This window comes from Diuraphis noxia, unplaced genomic scaffold, assembly GCF_037042655.1.
Source record: "Diuraphis noxia isolate RWA-SAM2 unplaced genomic scaffold, SU_Dnox_SAM2 contig0006, whole genome shotgun sequence".
Lineage (NCBI taxonomy): Eukaryota > Metazoa > Arthropoda > Insecta > Hemiptera > Aphididae > Diuraphis > Diuraphis noxia.
Window position 1 is genome coordinate 270,311 of NW_028301716.1, and position 20,220 is coordinate 290,530.

The following is a 20,220-nucleotide window of genomic DNA, read 5'->3' on the forward strand; positions in this document are numbered from 1 at the left end:
TTTCTCTTTCACTAGATATTTTGCTTAAAATAAACTGACTATAAAATGTAATTTGGTGGTTTATATAGAGTTTCATATACATCGATGATGTATGAAATTTTAAATAAATAATATTAAATTTAAATTTAACACCCTTGCAAATACTGTACATTTTTCATCAAAACGACCATAGAAACTGACAAAAATTAGATATTTATAGTGGTTCGATGTAAATGAATTAAAGGTTTTTGGTTTTATAATGAAATTTACTAGTAGAATATATTAAATAATTGTTATAGTTTATAATATATAGTATTTGCTAAAATTTAAAACATTTTTCGACCGATGAAATGTAATCTTGTATTTAAATATCTTTACATTTTTTAAATCCGACTTTTACAAATACTTAGATTTTCATCATGTGTACAGCTATTTCATATTTATGAATCGATTTCGAGTATTTTTAATTAATGCGTAAATTACACGTAGGTATATTGCCTTTAAAATTATAAAATACACGGTTGTTGGAGAGTAGGCTCAGACTATTCAACACACACACAACAAAACGAGCGGTTACCGCGACGAACGAAACAATTGCACATTTATAGCTCCTTAAAAATAAGATTATTGCAGAGGCATAAATTATCTATAATAGTTTCAAATACATACATTTGTTAAGTTGTCCTAATGGAAAATCATATTTATTACCTGCAATTATATTATTCCAATATTGTATTATACATCATTATTTATTATCCCTTATGCAATTTCAGGACCTTAACCTAGAAATTTTGTACATATTGTTATGCATATCTTATGTACTAGTTATAGCGTTACGCATATAACAAAACATTACTTAAGTAATGATTTTTTTAAGTTGTAACAGTAAATACGTAAGTAATTTCGTATACAAGCGCTGATTCATAAAATAAGACTAAAAATTATACACAATATTGTAAATAATGAAATATGCTAAAAAATAAAATAAAAATAATACAGAATATAGATAAGGTACCCCCATCCGTTTCAGAAAAAAATTAATACTTAGGTGCTAAACTAGATTTATACCTAAATTATAGTTGAGAATTACAGTGGAGTTCGTAAGCTTACACACCATACAGTTAATCCTGTATAGCTTGGAACTGAGTCATTTAAAGTTCATATAAAAAAATTTAAAAATGCATAATAAATTAAACTGAGAATAATAAATAATATTTCATTTACACTATTTTTAAACTTTTAAAAAACATACAATTATTTGCAAAATGAGCCTTTAAGACGAATTATGTCACTTGCTAATGAGGACCCCTCTTTTGTTGATCACTTGTTCTTAAAGGTTTACTTAATTACTGTTAATTAAATTGTAATTGTTTTATTTACAAATAATATTTTATATTTCTCAATTTTCTACTATTACTCTAATAAATTGTACTGTAGTTTAATGTTATAGGGGCAAACCGTATATTTTGTATATATATATATATATAAATAAATAAATAAATACATAAAAGACAGAGTTGCAATCACAGTATAACACAATTTTTCTGTGGTGCAATAAACCAATTAATTCATTAATAGCACTTTACATTAAGTGCTATTAATAGCACTGTTGGTACTATTGGTAAGTGTTGTTTTCTAAAATAATAAATAAATAAATATTTTTTTGTGATATTTCCAAATTTCCAAATATTTTGTTAAATTAAAATCGCTTTAATTTATTTTAAAAATCATAAATCCAATAGGACAATATTATGATTAGGATTTAGGGATGTTCATAATGCATAAACTTGAAGAAAAAAAATGTAATCATATCACTTATACTTACTAAACTATCTATTAATTACAATCAACTTACCTTTATAATTGCAAAAATTTTTTAGAATCTCTGTAATATTTTAAATTAATTGATATAGTGTTATAGAAAACTATGCACCAGTACGTATCTACGAGTTTAACTCTCATAGACGAACCACGTGTGTTTATCAATTCAGTTGCATTTCTTTTGCACGCATTTATAAAGCTTCAAAAATCACAGCAACAATCCATGAGAACAAGGAATGGGCTTTTAAACTATTTTAAGTATATCTAAAATAATCAGGATAGGGGATGAAAATAAAGTATCCAAAATCTTTAACATTCTCTAAAGGGGTAAACCAATAACAAACTATGAGCCTTCGAACCACTCGATCACCTAGGAAAAGACCAATTAAAAATACCATTACATTACCTAACCAAAAAATCACTAGAATATCCATCTATGAAATCAGAAATTGCTCAAAACACAATAAAATCGAACAATATAAATTTTAAACCATCATATCCAATAAATGAAACTGATACAATAAGACAACTCTAAAAGAAACAACCACTGAAATAGCCCTACAAATCAACCAGAAATAACACAGACCTTTGCCTCAGTGACAGCGAAAAACAACATCCGAAAAATAAAATCAGGGATTAACATTAAAGATCATGCAAACACAATTTCACAGAAATATTACATAATGGATATAGCTAACATTATTTCACAAAAAATATAATGTTTGTATCACGCACCTCAAAAGTCATACTTTGTATTTTCCTATCAAATAAAAACTCGGTCGATGAGTTATTTAACAACCAAGAAATTATATACAGTGTGTTTCCTTTTAAAGGTAACACTAAATAATTCTGGCCAGTGATATTGGATTGAGATGGGGTTTTTTAAATAGTTAAGGACTATTGAAATACACATTTTTTTCAAATTTTCAAATTGTTAACCTTTTTATTGTGCACATTCGCAATAAACTTATTTTATTATTAATTTTTTTTAAATCGCAACACTTATTTTTAACATCAGATTTTGATAGATCGGTTTTTTAACGCAATTTGATACTTTTTACCATACTTCTAAAATCAAAATTGACTAAACTATAACGAGTTAAAGTTACGATTAAAATTATTGAATTTCTCAACAATCATCCTAATTTCAGGAATTGTCATGCAACTTCAAGTATTTTTTTTTTATATCCATAGGTTTTCAGACATTATTAAATCATTTAAATTTAATTTTGAGGAATTAATTAACCTCAATTACTCTTTATGAGTTAAAGTTTCGATTAAAATTTTTGAATTTTTTAGTAAATTAACTAACATTTACGTCTAAATTAATTACTCAACATTAAATTCAAATAATTTAATAATTAATGTCTGCAAACCTACGGATATACAAAAAAACTGCATGACAATTCCTGAAATTCTAGGATGATTGTTGAGAAATTCAATAATTTTAATCGAAACTTTAACTCGTTATAGTTTAGTGTCAATTTTGATTTTAGATCTATGGTAAAGAAAATCAAATTGACTTTAAAAAAATCGGTCTAATCAAATCTGTTGTTAAAAGAAAAGGTTGCCATTTAAAAAAAAATCAAGTTGTATTGTGCATACTCACAATAAAAAGGCGTGTAAAAGTGCTTGTCGAACCAAAATATATATTTGTTTTAAAGGTAGTCTAAAATATAACAGCCGTTGTCACAATTCATTTTCCTGTTCTAATAAATAAAAAATGTTCACAATACGGTTAATAAATTAAAATTATATAAATAAACTTTACTACTACATATAATTATTTAAGTTAAATTTATAAGGGAAGAATAAGTTGTTAAATGTTGTATTTCAGTACACAAAGTGAACGACCACTTTGTGAAAAAAATTACACAATGTTAAAATTGAGTGACTATTTAGTGAAATATTTTTGAAGTTCACAAAGTGTAAAAAACGTGTTTCCATTTCACGAAATGGTCATATTTTCATCAAAAGATTGATTTCACAAAGTGGTTACGACATATGTATGTATATATATATATATATATATATATATATATATATATATATATATATATATATATAAGCTAATTGCTTGGTGATAATATTAAAATTGCCCTTTTTAAAAGTTCGCACACCTGAAAAAAACATAAATGACGCCCTGGTAAGATTCATGACGAAATAATATAACAAGCTTTTTATTCAGTAATAATTTATAACACCAGTCAGCTTATTCACAAATATAGGAGCCGGAATACACGAAATAGGATTCTAACACATTCTCAGCTTCCGTAGATAAATGTACATAATACCTGATTACTTTGATAAACTACCCAGTTCTGTGGTAATCACTTATGAAAACACGAAATATTGAATATTTATGACAGATGACCAATTGACATGTTTTAACTTTTATGTGTCATAAAAAAATCACACCTCCGCGCGTTAAGGTACGTTTTCCTTGCAGCGTCTGGCCGCAGCGTTTGGTCGCGGCGTCCAGACGCCGTGTCTCTGGTCTAATGCGTTTCTATGTGTTCATTTTCTTATGTGCGTTTGACGCGGCGGTTGACGTCAACACCGGTCGGGACAAGTGCATCGCGTCAACCACCAGCGTCAAGATGTCAAAAAAGTTTATATTTTCCTCTGAGGAGGACGAAATTTTGATAGATTTTGTTCAAAAAAACAAAGTTTTATACGATTGTTCTCATCCCAAAAATAAGGATATATTTTTCAAAGATACACTCTGGAAAAGTCTATCAGAAGAGCTTAATAGAACTGGTAAGTAATATATTTAAATAATAATATTAATATATTTAAAAAAAAAAAATAATATATATATAAATGATATAATTATAGAATATTATAATATTATATTGATAAATTTATTTATTAAATTAGTTCTTTTGAATTTTTTAATTAAATTAAATTAAAAATGACTATTTTGCTATCAATCATAATTTCAAAATAATATTTAAAAAATATTTAAATTTTATAGTTGAAGATATAAAGAAGAGATGGAAAAACATCCGTGACACTTTCATGAAATTAAGAAAAAAATTACCAACGGGATCTGCCAGTTTAGAAAGAAATAAATGGCCCTTAATGCCCTACTTATTATTTTTAAACACGGTTGAATATTAGAGAAAGTATGTATTATAATAATTTTACCTACTACAAATTTAAAATTATAATATTTAATTTATAATATACTTATTTATTTCAAAAAATTATAATTTTAGTTCTATTACAAATATTGCACCACCTGCAGAAGTTGAACAACCGAATTCATCAAATGCCCTAGAAAATATTGATGATTCGTTTAATGATCAAAATGAGAAAACATCTTAGATCACAAACAGGGAAAAGGAAGATCATATTTTATCTGAGTCATCATCAGCACTACCTGAAGGTAAAAAACGATCTAGAAATGATATGATGTCAATGATAATGGCTAAAAGATCGAAAGAGAGAAATGAACTTTTCTCAAAAATTGAAGCGCGAAATAACTTATTAGTATCACAAATAAGCCAAGAAGAGGATGATGTTGATATTTTTTTTAAAAGCATTGCTATGACTATTAAACGATTACCAAGACAAGCTATAAACGAAGCAAAAATCAAAACACTGACATTGGTAAATCAGTTGGAAAACAATTACTCGGTTATACCTGATAATGCACAGCCTCAAAATGCTTCGTTTTATAGACCAACTGCAGATCATATTAATTCTTCGCCTATAGATACGTATACATCACAGGCTTCATCATTGTCTGGATCCTATGAAGTCCCTAGTAATTCTCGCGGATTTGTGCCGATCAACTATGACAGCGATGAGTATTAACTTTTGTTGTTTTTATAATATATTTTATGAATAATTTTTTAAAGCCTTAAGGTATAGGGTTATGAAAAGGTACTATGATTTTTATGGGTTTTTTGTATTAATTTATTTATTTTGTATTTATTCTTTAAAACTTATTTTTCGTTTAAAATAAAATTGATTTCTGAAAATATTTTACAGTAAATAAGATACTCATTATAACATTACAACAGTTCACAAACATTTTAAATATAACATGGTGCACAAATTGAGAGGGAATTTAAAACTAAAATAAACATGGTTATTTATAAAATATTATTGTACATATTAATTACAAACATAATAATAATAATATAAATAATGAAAAATATTTACAAATTATATAAATATAAATTATTTATAATAAAGTATATTCCTATAATCATAAAATTAGATTTTAATTAATTTCACATACTATTTTGCCATGGTACTGCTCCTTCATTTGAAAAATATTCTTTAAAAGCATCACGTACTATAATGCCTTCTGCATTTGTAAATCCGCTTTCGTTTAAAAATGGTACCATGTTTTCATTTGGAGTTGAGTTTTCTGGATCAAATTGATAGTAAGCTTTGCCAGTAATTTCCAAATATGCTTCCCGAAGCATATTATGTAAACAACAGTTTACAATTATCAAGTCATCACAAGTTTTTGGAGATAAGTTAATTGTCTGATAATATACTCTAAACACTTGACTCAGAAGTCCAAAAGCATTTTCGGTTACTCGCCTAGCTCGACTTAACCGATAATTAAAAATAGCTTTTTGAGCATCAGCCTTTGCAGCCTTTTGAGAGTAAGGTCTTAAAATGTGTTTATGAAGTCTAAATGCTTGGTCGCCCAATATAACGTAGGGTAATACTTTATCTGTCCCCGGTAAAGCACTTTCTTTTGGGAAATTGAATGACCCATTTAGAATTTGTTGCCCTAAAATTGACTTTAAAAATATACCACTATCTCCTTCTCTACCAAACGAACCAACATCTATTACTACAAATTTATAATTCGCATCAACCATAGTCAATAAAACAATCGAAAAAAAATAATCTTTATAATTATAAAATTGAGAACCAGAATTACTGAGACATCGTATTTTTAAGTGTTTTCCATCTATGGCCAGAATACAATTAGGGAAGTTCCATTTAATCAAGAATTCTTCTGACATACTTTTAAAATCAACTTTGGTGGGATCTGGCAAAAATAGTGGCATTAGATATTGTTTTAAAATTGCAAATGTTTCTTTTACTAAGACACTAATATAACTAAACGATATACGGAAAGCAAATGCTAATGATCGGAATGATTCTCCAGTTGCAAGATATCTAAAAATAAAATAAATACATTTTATTAAATTTAGGTAATGGTCTATTTGCAAAGTGATTATATTGGTCATAGTGTATATTAATATCAATATATATTTTTATTTTTAGTTACATTATGTTTTATATTTTTATTATTAATATAATCGCTTAAATGCGAATAAAATGTATCTTAATCGACATTGAATAGAACAAGAATTATTACATTAAATTTACATAAACACGAATTAATACAATACAATTTTATAAACCAATTATCTAGTAAAAATACATTATAAATTATTACCTCAATGTAATTGCCAATTTTTCATCTGTTGTTATTGGATCAGGAACTCGAAAAGATGGCTCTTTTGTAAGCGACTCTCTAACCAATGATAAAATAAAATCAAATTGCTAGCGATTGAGACGAAAAAACTCTCGAAATTTGTTGTCATCAGTAGAAAAATGTTCTTTGATTAGTTTTTCAAAAAACCCTTCAGATTTCCTTCTTGAAAATAATGGACTAATTTGATTTCTTTTTTGATTTGTTAAATTAAAAAGTAATTCATCATCTTCAGCTTCTTCTTTTAACAACTCATATAATACACGATTATTGTTTAAGATTTGATTTAAAATTATTCTGTGATCCATATTAAAGAATATCGACGATATTGTACAAACACGTCCGCGCAGAACCAATGTAGGAATGGTTTTGAGGTAATATACTAATGCCCGGTTGCACAAACGACCAATAACTAGCTATCGGACCAATAACTGGGTTATCGAATCGATTATAATTTGACAGGTTGCACAAAGGATCAATAAGTTTTATCAATCCAATAAATATTGTGTTATCGGTTCGATAAGTTGTAGACCCGATTTCGGCTCGATAAATATTCAAAAGAGTTCTATAACTTTATTGATCTGATAATATCGAATTATTTTGTGATAAGGTAATATTATTATTTATCATTTAATCAAATATTTTTGACACCAGTTCAACTTAATTTTAAAGTATAAAACAGATAACAATTAACACTGATAACATTAAAAATATATGATGGAATGATAATTTTTTGTAACTATGGTATCTAAACTATGGTTAGAGCACTAACCATCAAAATGTTATAGAATTTCTGTGCAACAGTCCAACACTTTAAGGAACCAATAAAGTTATTTATCCGACTGTTTATTGAACCGTTATCACAGTTTATTGAACTGTTTTTATTGATCGTTTGTGCAACCGGGCATTATAATATGACAAAATTATGGGTCGCGATAGATGGTTGCGTAAAATGTGTTGCCAACATGAAACTTTTAAAAATTATACTATAAAAGGTATTTGCAGCGTACCACTCTGCTGTACAAAAGGCATCAGAATAGATGTGTTACCTAGTTGAATTCAATGATATATTTAATGGTATAGATTGCATTCAAATATTATATGATCTAAATTTAGGTTGCCAACCTTTTCCAATAGGTGAGCTATATTCTTAATTTTAAAAATGGAAATAGCTCATATGGCAATATGCCATGGAAATCGACATACATTTATTTATTTGCATTTTTATATACTAGAACATGAAGTTTATACAAGATATGTATCGTGTATACTACATTTTTATTGCGATCGATCTATATTCCTATAAAGATCGACTGATTGGTGATGCTTTCTTAATTCCCGATTTCGATTTGTAAAAGTTTTTTAACAATTTAGAAAAAAATTGACGAGAAATTTGATTTTGGTCATTTTTTGATTGAATATTTGTAAAAAAAATTGGAGCGGTCGCGGCGTTTAGACGCTGTGTGGAAAACAGTCTTGACGCGGCGTTCAAACGCCACGTCCAGACGCTGCAGGGAAAACGTACCTTTACCCTCTAAATAAATCCATCAACACTACCAACACCATTTTACGAAAACATTTAATAAAATTCCACTGCAATCAAATAGAACACGAGATAAGATTTAAGTAAATAATGAACACACCAATAATAATAATGTATCATACATCGCTAATGATAATAATGATACATATCTAATAAGTCAAATTTCCATGACCCCAGGTAAACAAGATGACATACAAGTAGGTAAACCAAAAACATAAAATAATAACAATCCCCATGAACAATCAGGATTCGCTTAAGAGAAAGCCAATTCGTCAGTTCACACTGTTTTTGATTATCTAGTATTTTTAATAAAAATAAAATTTGAAAATAAACTTTAATTGTAAAATTTATGATTTTATACTATTTTTCATTAATGTATCTGTTAAAAATTCAAATTAAGAAGAAGAAATACTTAGTAAATATAAAAATCACAATCACTCTTTTGAAAACACATTCCTATAATAGTAATAATAATTTTTAATTTTTAAATGTAAATCAATTTTGATAAAAATAGATTCGAAACGAATTAATTTCCCGAAATGGATAATTGGGATAGTGATTAGGTGAACTATAATTTAAGATCACATGACTATATCATATCAAACTTAATATTTTTTAACTGTGTGAAATGTCATGAATTTAGTGTTTATTGATTATTAAATAAAAATATTACCCTCGCAAACTTCTAAAAAGTTTAAAAAAGTAATTTTATTTATTATTTACTATAAATACGATTTAATAATAATTTTCACATAATTATAGATTATAAAAAAATGTAACCATATGTTCAATTATTTTGCATATATTGTTATTCAATTTGTAAGTTGGCAAAGAAATTATGGTTTAATCTTAAGTAAAAAAAAAAATAAGTAAGGTATTTTGAATAATATTCATTCATTGACCATTGTTACTTGACTAAAGCCAATTCAAATTACAGCAATTTATAGGTCAAATAAATTGTATGAGTAATTAGTTCATGCAAATTTGATATGTAGCTTTGAAATGAAATAACAATTTCTTTTAGCATTTTTAATTAATAATAATAAATACAATAAATATTTAACAAATCTAATACATTTTGTTTAAATCTAAATTTATGTAACAGGTAACATAGGTATTAATTAGTTTCAGTTTTTAAATTATTTATAAATCACTGATAGTAAAAACCACAGAATAAAAAAATCTAATACATATACCTACGTACAATCATTATTATATCAATCAAATAATCCATACCTCTTGATTTTTCTAAACTTAAAGTAGCTTCAGGCATAACCCAAATTGAAACAACTAGAATCGCAATTGTTATTAGACTTTTCTTTAAAAAAATCATTTTGATTTAATATGATAAAATAATAAAAACAATGTGAACGTTGAAAAATAAATACAATAAAATGGTATTTCTTGATGCTTTATATAAGTGATTTGTTCATTTACATATCCCTCCTTCTTGCCAATTGAAAAGATTAATTATGTTAACAATAAGTTTTATATGTATTTATTACACAAAAGAAAAACTGTATTCTACATTTGTCAATAAACACCATATTTATTAACCTTTTAATGCCTGAGTAAATAACATATGTTTAACATTAAATCCAATACATATACTCTATTCGGAATGAGGTCGTACCTCGGCGGCGACCAGTTTTCGTCTACAACGGTCAGACGCATCCCCCCTAGTCAAACAACGGAGACTAGCACTGCGGAACGAAGCCACGTCCATGCGCAGAAGTCAGCCGCTGAGGTACGATATTATTCCGAGTAGAGTATAGGTACCATGATAGGCATACACGTCTTATACAATACTGTGTGTGTGTGTGTGTGTGTGTGAGAGAGAGAGAGAGTTATATGTATATGTGAAACGATAAGTTAATTTCAAAAAATAAATGAAAAAAAAATAGCGCAAACCTATAAAAAGTTTTAAAAAGCATGTAATTTTTGAATGTTAACGAAATACGTAATAATCACTAAAATTCGTTACTTTTTTTGATTTAGAAATTCATAAAAATGTATGTTTTGGAACCAAAAATTTGAAAATTAAATACCTGGTCCCCCATAGGTTATTCTAATTTTCACGGTAAAAAAAGTTTACCAGAATGTAAAACTAATTTCTCATGAGCGTTTGAAAAAAATAAGTGGAACATCCAACGGTAAACTAGAACGATTTTCATATTTTGTTTTTTTTTAAAAAATAACCATAGACACTTGACATTTTAATAATATTTCGACTGTGTTTTAGCTTGAGAATAAGCGATTTTAGATTTTTTTATATAAATCTAGATAAATATATTTCGGTTTGATATAAACACATAAAAATTGAATACAGGGTTCTTCATCAGTTATTATATTTATTGTTTGAAAATTTAAAAATTCATCACCTAACCTCGAAGCTGTACATACTTTTATTATACACCTTTTTAAAAATTTACAATATTTTTAATTTTTATACCTAAAGATTGAAGATAAAAACAAGATTTTCGAAAATAATTGATATTGTAATATTGTATAAAAAAAAATCTGGGGGTGGAGTGGCCGAGCGGACTCGGGCGTTGGTTGCGACACATGCAGTCGCCGGTTCGAATCTCGGTCACGGGCGGCATCGCTCTTTGGGCATTTCGCGATGTCTGGAGAGAGAGGCCGCCGGCCCCCAACCGGGCAGCATGGCAGAAACCCACAGGTGCCCATTCAAAACTCTGCCAAAAACCCAAAAGTTAAAACATTACAGTACCTTCCCCTACAGTTCCCCAGGCTAATGACCTCAGTTGTCGAAGCCCTAACCATAAAAAAAAAAAATCAAAAACGTATAAGAACATGGCCGTATATTATATATATTTAATTCAGTTCAAATTGTATTTAACAAGTATTATATTTAAAAACAGTTCGCATAGTCTAAAAGCTTGAAAATTGAATATTGGAGTACTATATATGAGTTGATATAATAACACAAAATCGTTTTTCGTATACTAAGATAAAATATCATTAAATTTAAATTCAACATCATCCGTTATAAAAGTATGTAACTCGATACCTGTACAGCAGTATGTACAGAAGAGAGACATCCACTTATCATCCGATTTATATTGTATGAGGATTGTAAATTTAAAACAAGTATCTCACAAACTCTGAACTGGAGAAATCTAAATTAAATATACCAACATATATTATAACATATTTATATATATATTTTTTTAATTAACCCGTATTTTAGGTAAACATTATTGAATAAACTATAGATAATTAAATAAAAAAGATGTTACTCATTTTTTTCTAGGTACCTAATCTAAAAAACACATTGCACGGAGACTAAAACATTCAGTTTTTTACTACTGGAAATGACAAAATGTTAAGGTTAAGTTTCAGAAATTTCAAAGGAAAATAAGGCTCGATTATTTACAATGATGTCGTCTAATATATTATAATATATGTATATTTTGATTGAATTCAGTTTTTACAAAAAATTGTTTTTAAGATGTCATTGGGTGCATAAAATTTTGTTACAAAATTACAAAAACAGTTTGAAATATTAAAAAATTTTGTAATATATCTAATCCAAACCATGTTCAAAGTAGAAAAGAAACAATGAATTCAACTTTATTGTGATTACAATTTTATTTACATTATGACTTTTAACTATTAAACATTATCAACAATATTTTGATCCTATATAACTACTATGTTTAATGTTTGTGTGTAATTCTGTGAACATTTTGATTGAGTTTCGTTATTTTTTATCGATGGGTACATACTACGTAATATACTACACCGAAAAACAACAATAGGTAAAATTTTTAAGTTTTGATATATCTTTTACATTATCGTGAGAATATTACATGTATATATATATATTAAATTTATTTAATATAAAAAACGAGGTATCTAAAATAAATATACATATATTAAATCATATATATATTTTTTTTTCATTTACCCGTATTTTAGGTAAACAGTTTTGAATAAATTATAGATAATTAAATGAAAATTTGTTACTCATTTTTTTCTAGGTAGCTAATTAAAAAAACACAATACAAGGAGACTAAAACTATAAGTTTTTAATTACCGGGAATGACAAAATGATAAAGTTGAGTTTCAGAAATTTCAAAGGAAAATAAGGTTAACATTAGCGTGGTGCGAATAACCATGTTGGGTTCAAATTAGGGAATATTTTTAGAATTTAGAATTATAGAATTCTCATTACTTGCGAGATTCGTTGAAATTCAAATGTCAATAATAACTGCAATGGTGACTCAGATGCTATATTCGTGATTTGTTTTACATTGTGAACGTTGCAAATATATCAATTATTTACAATGATGTCGGCTAATATATTATAATATATGCATATTTTAAATGGATTCTGTTTTTTACAAAAAATTGCTTTTAAGATGTCATTGGATGCATAACATTTTGTTCCAAAATTACAAAAACAGTTTGAAATATTAAAAAACGTTTTACAATAAACGGGTAAATGAAAAAAAAAAAATATACATAAATATGATATGGCAGGTATTATTGAGATTTGAATTTCAACAAATATAGCAAGTAATGAGAATTCTATAATTCTAAATTCTAAAAATATTACCTAATTTGGTCTCTGCGTGGCGATTCACACCACGCTAATGTTAACATTATTTTCCTTTGAAATTTCTGAAACTCAACCTTAACATTTAGTCGTTTCCAGTAATAAAAACTTAAAGTATAAGTCTCCGTGTATTGTGTTATTTTTAATTAGGTATCTAGAAAAGAATGAGTAACAAATTTTTGCAGAAGATTGAAGTAATTATTCGTTTAATTATCATTAAATTCACTTCAGTGCATATTTTACAAATTGTTCATAAGTTAGTGCTTGTTGTGATATTGTAGTTTGAACCACATGAAAAAACATCTGTATACATAGTGTATAAACCTTTGTATTTCGGAATGTAAGTTAGCTGCGCTAAAAGTTTTCAAATTACTATTAGAGTAATATATATACATGTAATATTCTCACGATAATGTAAAAGATATATCAAAACTCAAAACTTTTACCTATTGTTGTGTTCGGTGTAGTATATTACGTAGTATGTACCCATCGATAAAAAATAACGAAACTCAATCAAAATGTTCACAGAATTACACACAAACATTAAACATAGTAGTTATATGGGATCAAAATATTGTTGGTAATGTTTAATAGTTAAAAGTCATAATGTAAATAAAATTGTAAGCACAATAAAGTTGTATTCAATGTTTCTTTCTGCCTTTGAACATATGGTTTGGATTTGATATATTATAAAATTTGTTAATATTTCAAACTGTTTTTGTAATTTTGTAACAAAATTTTATGCACCCAATGACATCTTAAAAGCAATTTTTTGTAAAAACTGAATTCAATCAAATTATACATATATGATAATATATTAGGCGACATCATTGTAAATAATCGATATATTAGCGACATTCACAATGTAAAACAAATCACATATATAAAATGTGAATCACCACGGCAGGTATTATTGAGATTTGAATTTTGACGAATCTCGCAAGTAATGAGAATTCTATAATTCTAAATTCTAAAAATATTACCTTATTAGATCCCTGCATGTTGATTCACACCACGCTAATGTTAACAGGATTTTCTTTTGAAATTTCTGAAACTTAACCTTAACATTTTGTCATTTCCGGCAATCAAAAAATGAATGTTTTAGTCTCCGTGTATTGTGTTTTTTTTAATTAGGTACCTAGAAAAAATGAGTAACAACTTTTTCATTTAATCATCTATAGTTTATTCAATAATGTTTACCTAAAATACGGGTTAATTAAAAAAATATATATATAAATATGTTATAATATATGTTGGTATATTTAATTTAGATTTCTCCAATTCAGAGTTTGTGAGAAACTTGTTTTAAATTTACAATTCTTATACAATATAAATCGGATGATTAGTGGATGTCTCTCTGCTGTACCTATACTGCTGTACAGGTATCGAGTTATATATTTTTAAAACGGATGAAGTTGAATTTAAATTTAATGATATTCTATCTTAGTATACGAAAAACGATTCTGTGTTATTATTTCAACTCATAAGAACTCTATTTTAACAAATTCTAATAATTACATTTTTTGTCAAAATTTTACATTATCGTGAGAATATTAACTCTAATAGTAATTTGAAAATTTTTAGCGCAGCTAACTTACATTCCGAAATACGAAGGTTTATACACTATGTATACAGATGTTTTTTCATGTGGTTCAAACTACAATATCACAGCAAGCACTAACTTATTAACAATTGGTAAAATATGCACCGAAGTGAATCACCTTGAGGGGCCTCTATAAGGTTGTAATTTGACGGTGTCACGACGAGGGAAGAGTATGGAATACATTATCATTATCACCCAAATACGCCGTGAGAGATTAACATCAGGGATTCCATTTAAAAACAAACAAATAGTTTTACGCGAATCTGAATCGATATGATGTTGGTGCTGTGGCGGAACTGGTGGTGGGGCCCGGGGATTGATCCCCGGTTGTAAAATCTTAGTGGGCGTAATTCCTTTGAGGCTCTTCATTTAATGTTTGGTGTTAGAAGTTAAGAAAATATTTTTATTTCACATAATTTGTTTATGAAGTGATAACGTTTGAAGAAATAAAAACGAAAAATAAAATCATACATGGCATAAAATAATCAATTGTCATTCTATTATTAGAGCGCGTGGCTGCGCAATCGGCGTACATCGACATATTATTATAGAATATAGATTATATACTATAGAAAGTAGAGACAGACTAATACTAAAAAATTAAATATAAACGTATAATATCAATAATAAATATAAATATAATAAATATGAATGTTATCGTCGACGGATGGCGACAGCGGAGAAAAATAGTAAAACATTAAATACCACAGTGATTTATCACTGATAAATAATATCAATTATTATTCAATCACTTCACATTAATTGTTATAGTATATGGTAGTGTGACGTCATGATAATGTTATCACACCGCGATAAGATTTATTGGTTTCAAACAAACACATTCCACATTGGTTTTTCAAAGTGAAATACAGTTTTGAATGTACTACTTAGTATTTACACTTAATTGTAAGACAATAATACTAGTGTTACTAAATTAGTGTTAATACTGATCATGGCAGCGTCTAGTTGGATCAAATTGCATTGTGTTTATGCATTTTTTAAAGAAGAAGTAAAGTTAGTCAAAAGGGGTGAAAATGCATATGAAAGTGGTTATGTGAAGGAATGTATTTATGTAGACAATAATTTAAAAGGTGTAGTTAAAGCTAGTATGAGGGATCAAATATACTGTATATAAGTAAACCAATGAATAATCATTTCTGTTATAGTTGTGTTTAGTATTTTAGGTAGCTATAGATATAAGATAATTTCTAGGTATTAACAATAATGTAGTTAGCATTAATCATAATGACGTATACTATTACTTATTAATACCTATCTAAAAACCATGATGTTAGCAATTATTTTTATTTTACGTAGATATATTTCTCTGACAGTGGTGACATTACACTTGCTGAATGTGATTGCCCAAGGGGACTTGTGCGATGCCATCATATGACATTATTAATTTTTTCAATTAAAAATATTTCAGTAACTAGTGCAAGTAATAATTATAAAATAATTTATTATTAAACAACACAAAATAATGTAATAGTCAAATCATTTTAAATATAGGTTGTAGTTGATCAAAAAAAGTTCCTCCACCTCTTATGGCAACAAAACCAATTGATGCACTTTACCCTGTTCCTGAAAATAAAAAAAATTACTGTGCTATAGCCAGTGGCGTCCCTAGACCCTTTTATAGGGGGGGGGGCGAACTACATACATTACCTATATATATGAAAATACACCAATGACTAGGTGTTTTACCTGATTTAACTCGGGGTATCTAATGTCATTAGGGCATCTGACATAGGCATAGTTATAGATACAAAAACAAAGTTTAATTAACAGTCACAGTATTAAAATATTTGTGTACATATTAAATTATTTAAATTTAAATTAATGAAAATTAACACACAAAATAAATATTATTTTAGATGTATAGTAAAAAAGCAACAAAAAAAAATGTACAAATCAAAGAATAAAATCGATTCAGTGTTTAGATTTATCAAAGCGATTAATTATACTATCAATATCTAAAGGCACATTGCCATGAATATTCATAAGTGCCAAACCAGTTAAACGTGCTTGTCCCATTTGGTTTCTCAGCCAAGTTTTCAATCTAATAAGCATAGAAAAGCAACAAAATATTTATAAAGCTAAAAGCAAAAACAAAAATAATGCATTAAGAATCAGTAGAATAGGTAGATATAATGAAATTATGAAATTAATATAAAACTTTAATAACTTTTATTATAGTGCAAAATACAACCTGCGCAGTGTTGAAAAGCTACGTTCCGCTGAAGCAATACTTATTGGTAAAGTTCCCAATATCAACAAAAGCTTTTTAATTATGGGGAAAAAAACTAAATATAATACACTCTATAATTGGTTTGAGCTTCTCACAATTTTCAGTTATTTGTTGCATTCGTTGTGTACTGATTAAGTTAATTATTTCTTTTTGAGGATTTTTTTTATTACGTTCTAAGAAATCAATAGCTACTTGCTTTGCATTTTTGTGATATAAATGCCTACTATGTGATTGAAAATCTCCATCTACACCCAATACTTTTGCATATTTATTTAATGGAAAATTCACAAATTTGTTTAATGTCACATTTTTATCTTTACCGCCCTTGTCAGCAAATAAAACACAGTACTTACAAAATAAACCTCCTTTTGCAGTTGAATAATGAAGCCAATTAAATTGTTCAAAATGTGTTTGTTTAAGAAAACGTTTTTCTTCTTTGCCTTTTTTTGCGTGAATGCTGTACGGATAAACAAAGATATTTGGAGGGATATTAGACATTTCTAGTAACTTTGCTAAGTAATAGTTGAGGTAACTTGTATTTTTTTTTAAATTTTGTTCGTAGTGATAACAATATAATATTGGTTTGTTTTTTGGCCTAATATGCAATATCACTATATCAGCGTACTTTTATATTTTTTTCCTATTATTATATTTTAATATAAATATAGAACATTTTAAGAAAGAAAATAAAGATCATGGAGGGGGCGACGGCCCCATTCGCCCCCCCCCCCCCACATCTTGAGGACGCCCCTGCCTATAGCTACTTTTGATAGCAATGTAAAGTCTAATGTATTTTCTAAACTTAGTCAACAGAGTCATAGTATTTGTTTAACATGGTTACTTTCTCCTGAACCATTAATTACATCATCTATTGAAATAGAAGATATTATTAGATCTTCAGAATTTGAGAATGCCACAGATAGAGAGCAGTATTTATTAAGTAAAGTTAGGATGTCTGAAAAAGAAATAAACAATTTAGCTTCACAAACCATTGGGTAGCATTTAAATTCAATTTGGTTAATTAAAAGAAGATACAGAATTACAACTATAGTATGTCTCACGAAAGAACGGGACCGTTTCGCGCATGTAGAAAGAGCTCACCGTTTACTCCTCACCACGACCGCCGGCAACCACCAGCGACGACCGTCGTCGTCGTTGTAGTGCTGTGGTGCGGTGCGGCGTGGGGATGCACAAGAATGACCGATTTTGGTCGAGACACGGTCCCGTTCTTTCGTGAGACAGAGTATAGTAATTTTGGTCTAATATTAAATGCAATTGAACGTAATAGATACCCACCGCCTCTTTTCAAAAAGCTTGTTGGAACTTATAAGTTAGGTTAGGTTAGGTTAGGTATAACTCAAATTCAAAGAAAACCATACTTTTTAAAATATTTTTAATAAAAAAAATTAGTGAATATAATATAATATGTTGCATATTATGTAACTAGGTACTAAACATCAACACTTAATTTTATTTTAACCCAAAGCTTGCTATGGAAATGTAAAAATAAGATTTTAAATACAAATTTAACATACTGAGGTAGGTTTTGGTTTCCTTTTATTTCTTTTCTCTGGGGAAAAAAACAAATTTTTTTTTCTTTATTCCAACTGAATATTGTTGGATTATTTTCTTTTAATCCATCAATAAAATGACAGCTACATACTCGGGAGTTCACACTTGGACATCTGTCAGACCTCCTTAAAAATATCGACATAATATACATTCAATTAAATTCTAATTATGAAATATAGGTAACACGTCATACAACCTACACAATTTAGATGTAGTATATTTAATAATCAAAATAAATGAATATAACTAATACCTACCTAATATTTTGTGTCCATTTTAATTTAAACAATTTATTCACAGGAAATCTAAAAAATTTATATACTTTTGTTTCGCTGTAATGGTTACAATTTGGTACAAAACAATTGACCATAATTAACTACCTGTACAATAAATTTAAAAAAGTAATAACATTGCACTTATAAAGCAAAATACCTTTAAAAATATGGATTTGTAATAAAAATATATTTATATACACAACTATAGTTTAAACCCACCTGCAGTCAAACGTTAAGTAGTTACGTAATTAACAATGGTCAAAATAAATCAATATTCAAGGTTTTTGTAAAAAAAAAACCCCCCGTTAAATAATAGTAAAGAACACAAATACTGTATACCGTAACTTGTTTAAGGTAACTTAACTTTATTAATGCGATTTCTCTGTGAGAACTTTAAAACTATGCATAATTCTCATACAGAAATCGCTTTGTTTGGAACCAGCCATCCTTATCACCAACTGATTATATTATCATGACGTCATTACTACCTTACTCTATTACCCATTTGGAAACAGTGAGCACGGCTGACCTTCTTAAAGTACGGAGTATAGACAATACAGGACAAATCATTCTAACGGTAAGATCACAGATTATATCAAATATATATAATTTATATAATCTGTGGTAAGATTATGAATAGATTCATACCTATAACCGTAAACCGGTATACCTAAGTATTAAAGTACCTATATTAAGTATACTGGTATATTATACTAAGTACCTAACCTACTATATAATTATTAAGATTCTCCGTGAAAGTGTGAAACTATATAGACATTTATTGAAGTATTTAATGCTGTGTTTTCGTTAAAATTTCTGATACTTGAACAATAACTTTTATGAGATTATCAATCAACGTATAATATATTAATATTACATTTGTACATTAAAAATTATGTTAATATTTTATATTATGTATAATAATTTTTACCAAGATGGTTGCATATTTGTTTATGTTTAAAAAAAAAAAAGATTTGATTTTAAATATTTATTTTTATTTTTTAAATAAATTATTTAATTTAATTACATATTGTATTGGCCTGAATTGTGTATCAGAAGAAAAGATTTTATATTTAACCATAAAGATCTATTATAATTGATGTGCATAGAACCAAAACAGC

At 27.5% G+C, this 20,220-nt stretch overlaps 1 protein-coding gene, 1 long non-coding RNA gene and 1 pseudogene across 2 annotated transcripts; 1 reads left to right on the top strand and 2 right to left on the bottom strand.

Annotated features, from left to right (window-relative positions):
- Positions 1-646: 646 nt before the first annotated feature.
- On the bottom strand, positions 647-10,269 carry LOC149054427 (uncharacterized). Its single transcript, XR_016192259.1, has 4 exons — positions 10,053-10,269; positions 9,490-9,501; positions 1,835-1,864; positions 647-687 (listed from the first exon to the last, which is right to left on the bottom strand). It is a non-coding gene; the product is annotated as an uncharacterized LOC149054427 (long non-coding RNA).
- On the top strand, positions 4,350-5,699 carry LOC149054428 (uncharacterized; annotated as a pseudogene).
- Positions 5,792-9,262, bottom strand: LOC149054429 (uncharacterized). The gene is made up of 2 exons (XM_089230209.1): positions 7,238-9,262; positions 5,792-6,954 (listed from the first exon to the last, which is right to left on the bottom strand). The coding sequence occupies exon 2, from the start codon at positions 6,840-6,842 to the stop codon at positions 6,045-6,047; it is 798 nt and encodes a 265-aa protein (XP_089086335.1). The 5' UTR covers positions 6,843-6,954; positions 7,238-9,262; the 3' UTR covers positions 5,792-6,044.
- Positions 10,270-20,220: the final 9,951 nt, after the last annotated feature.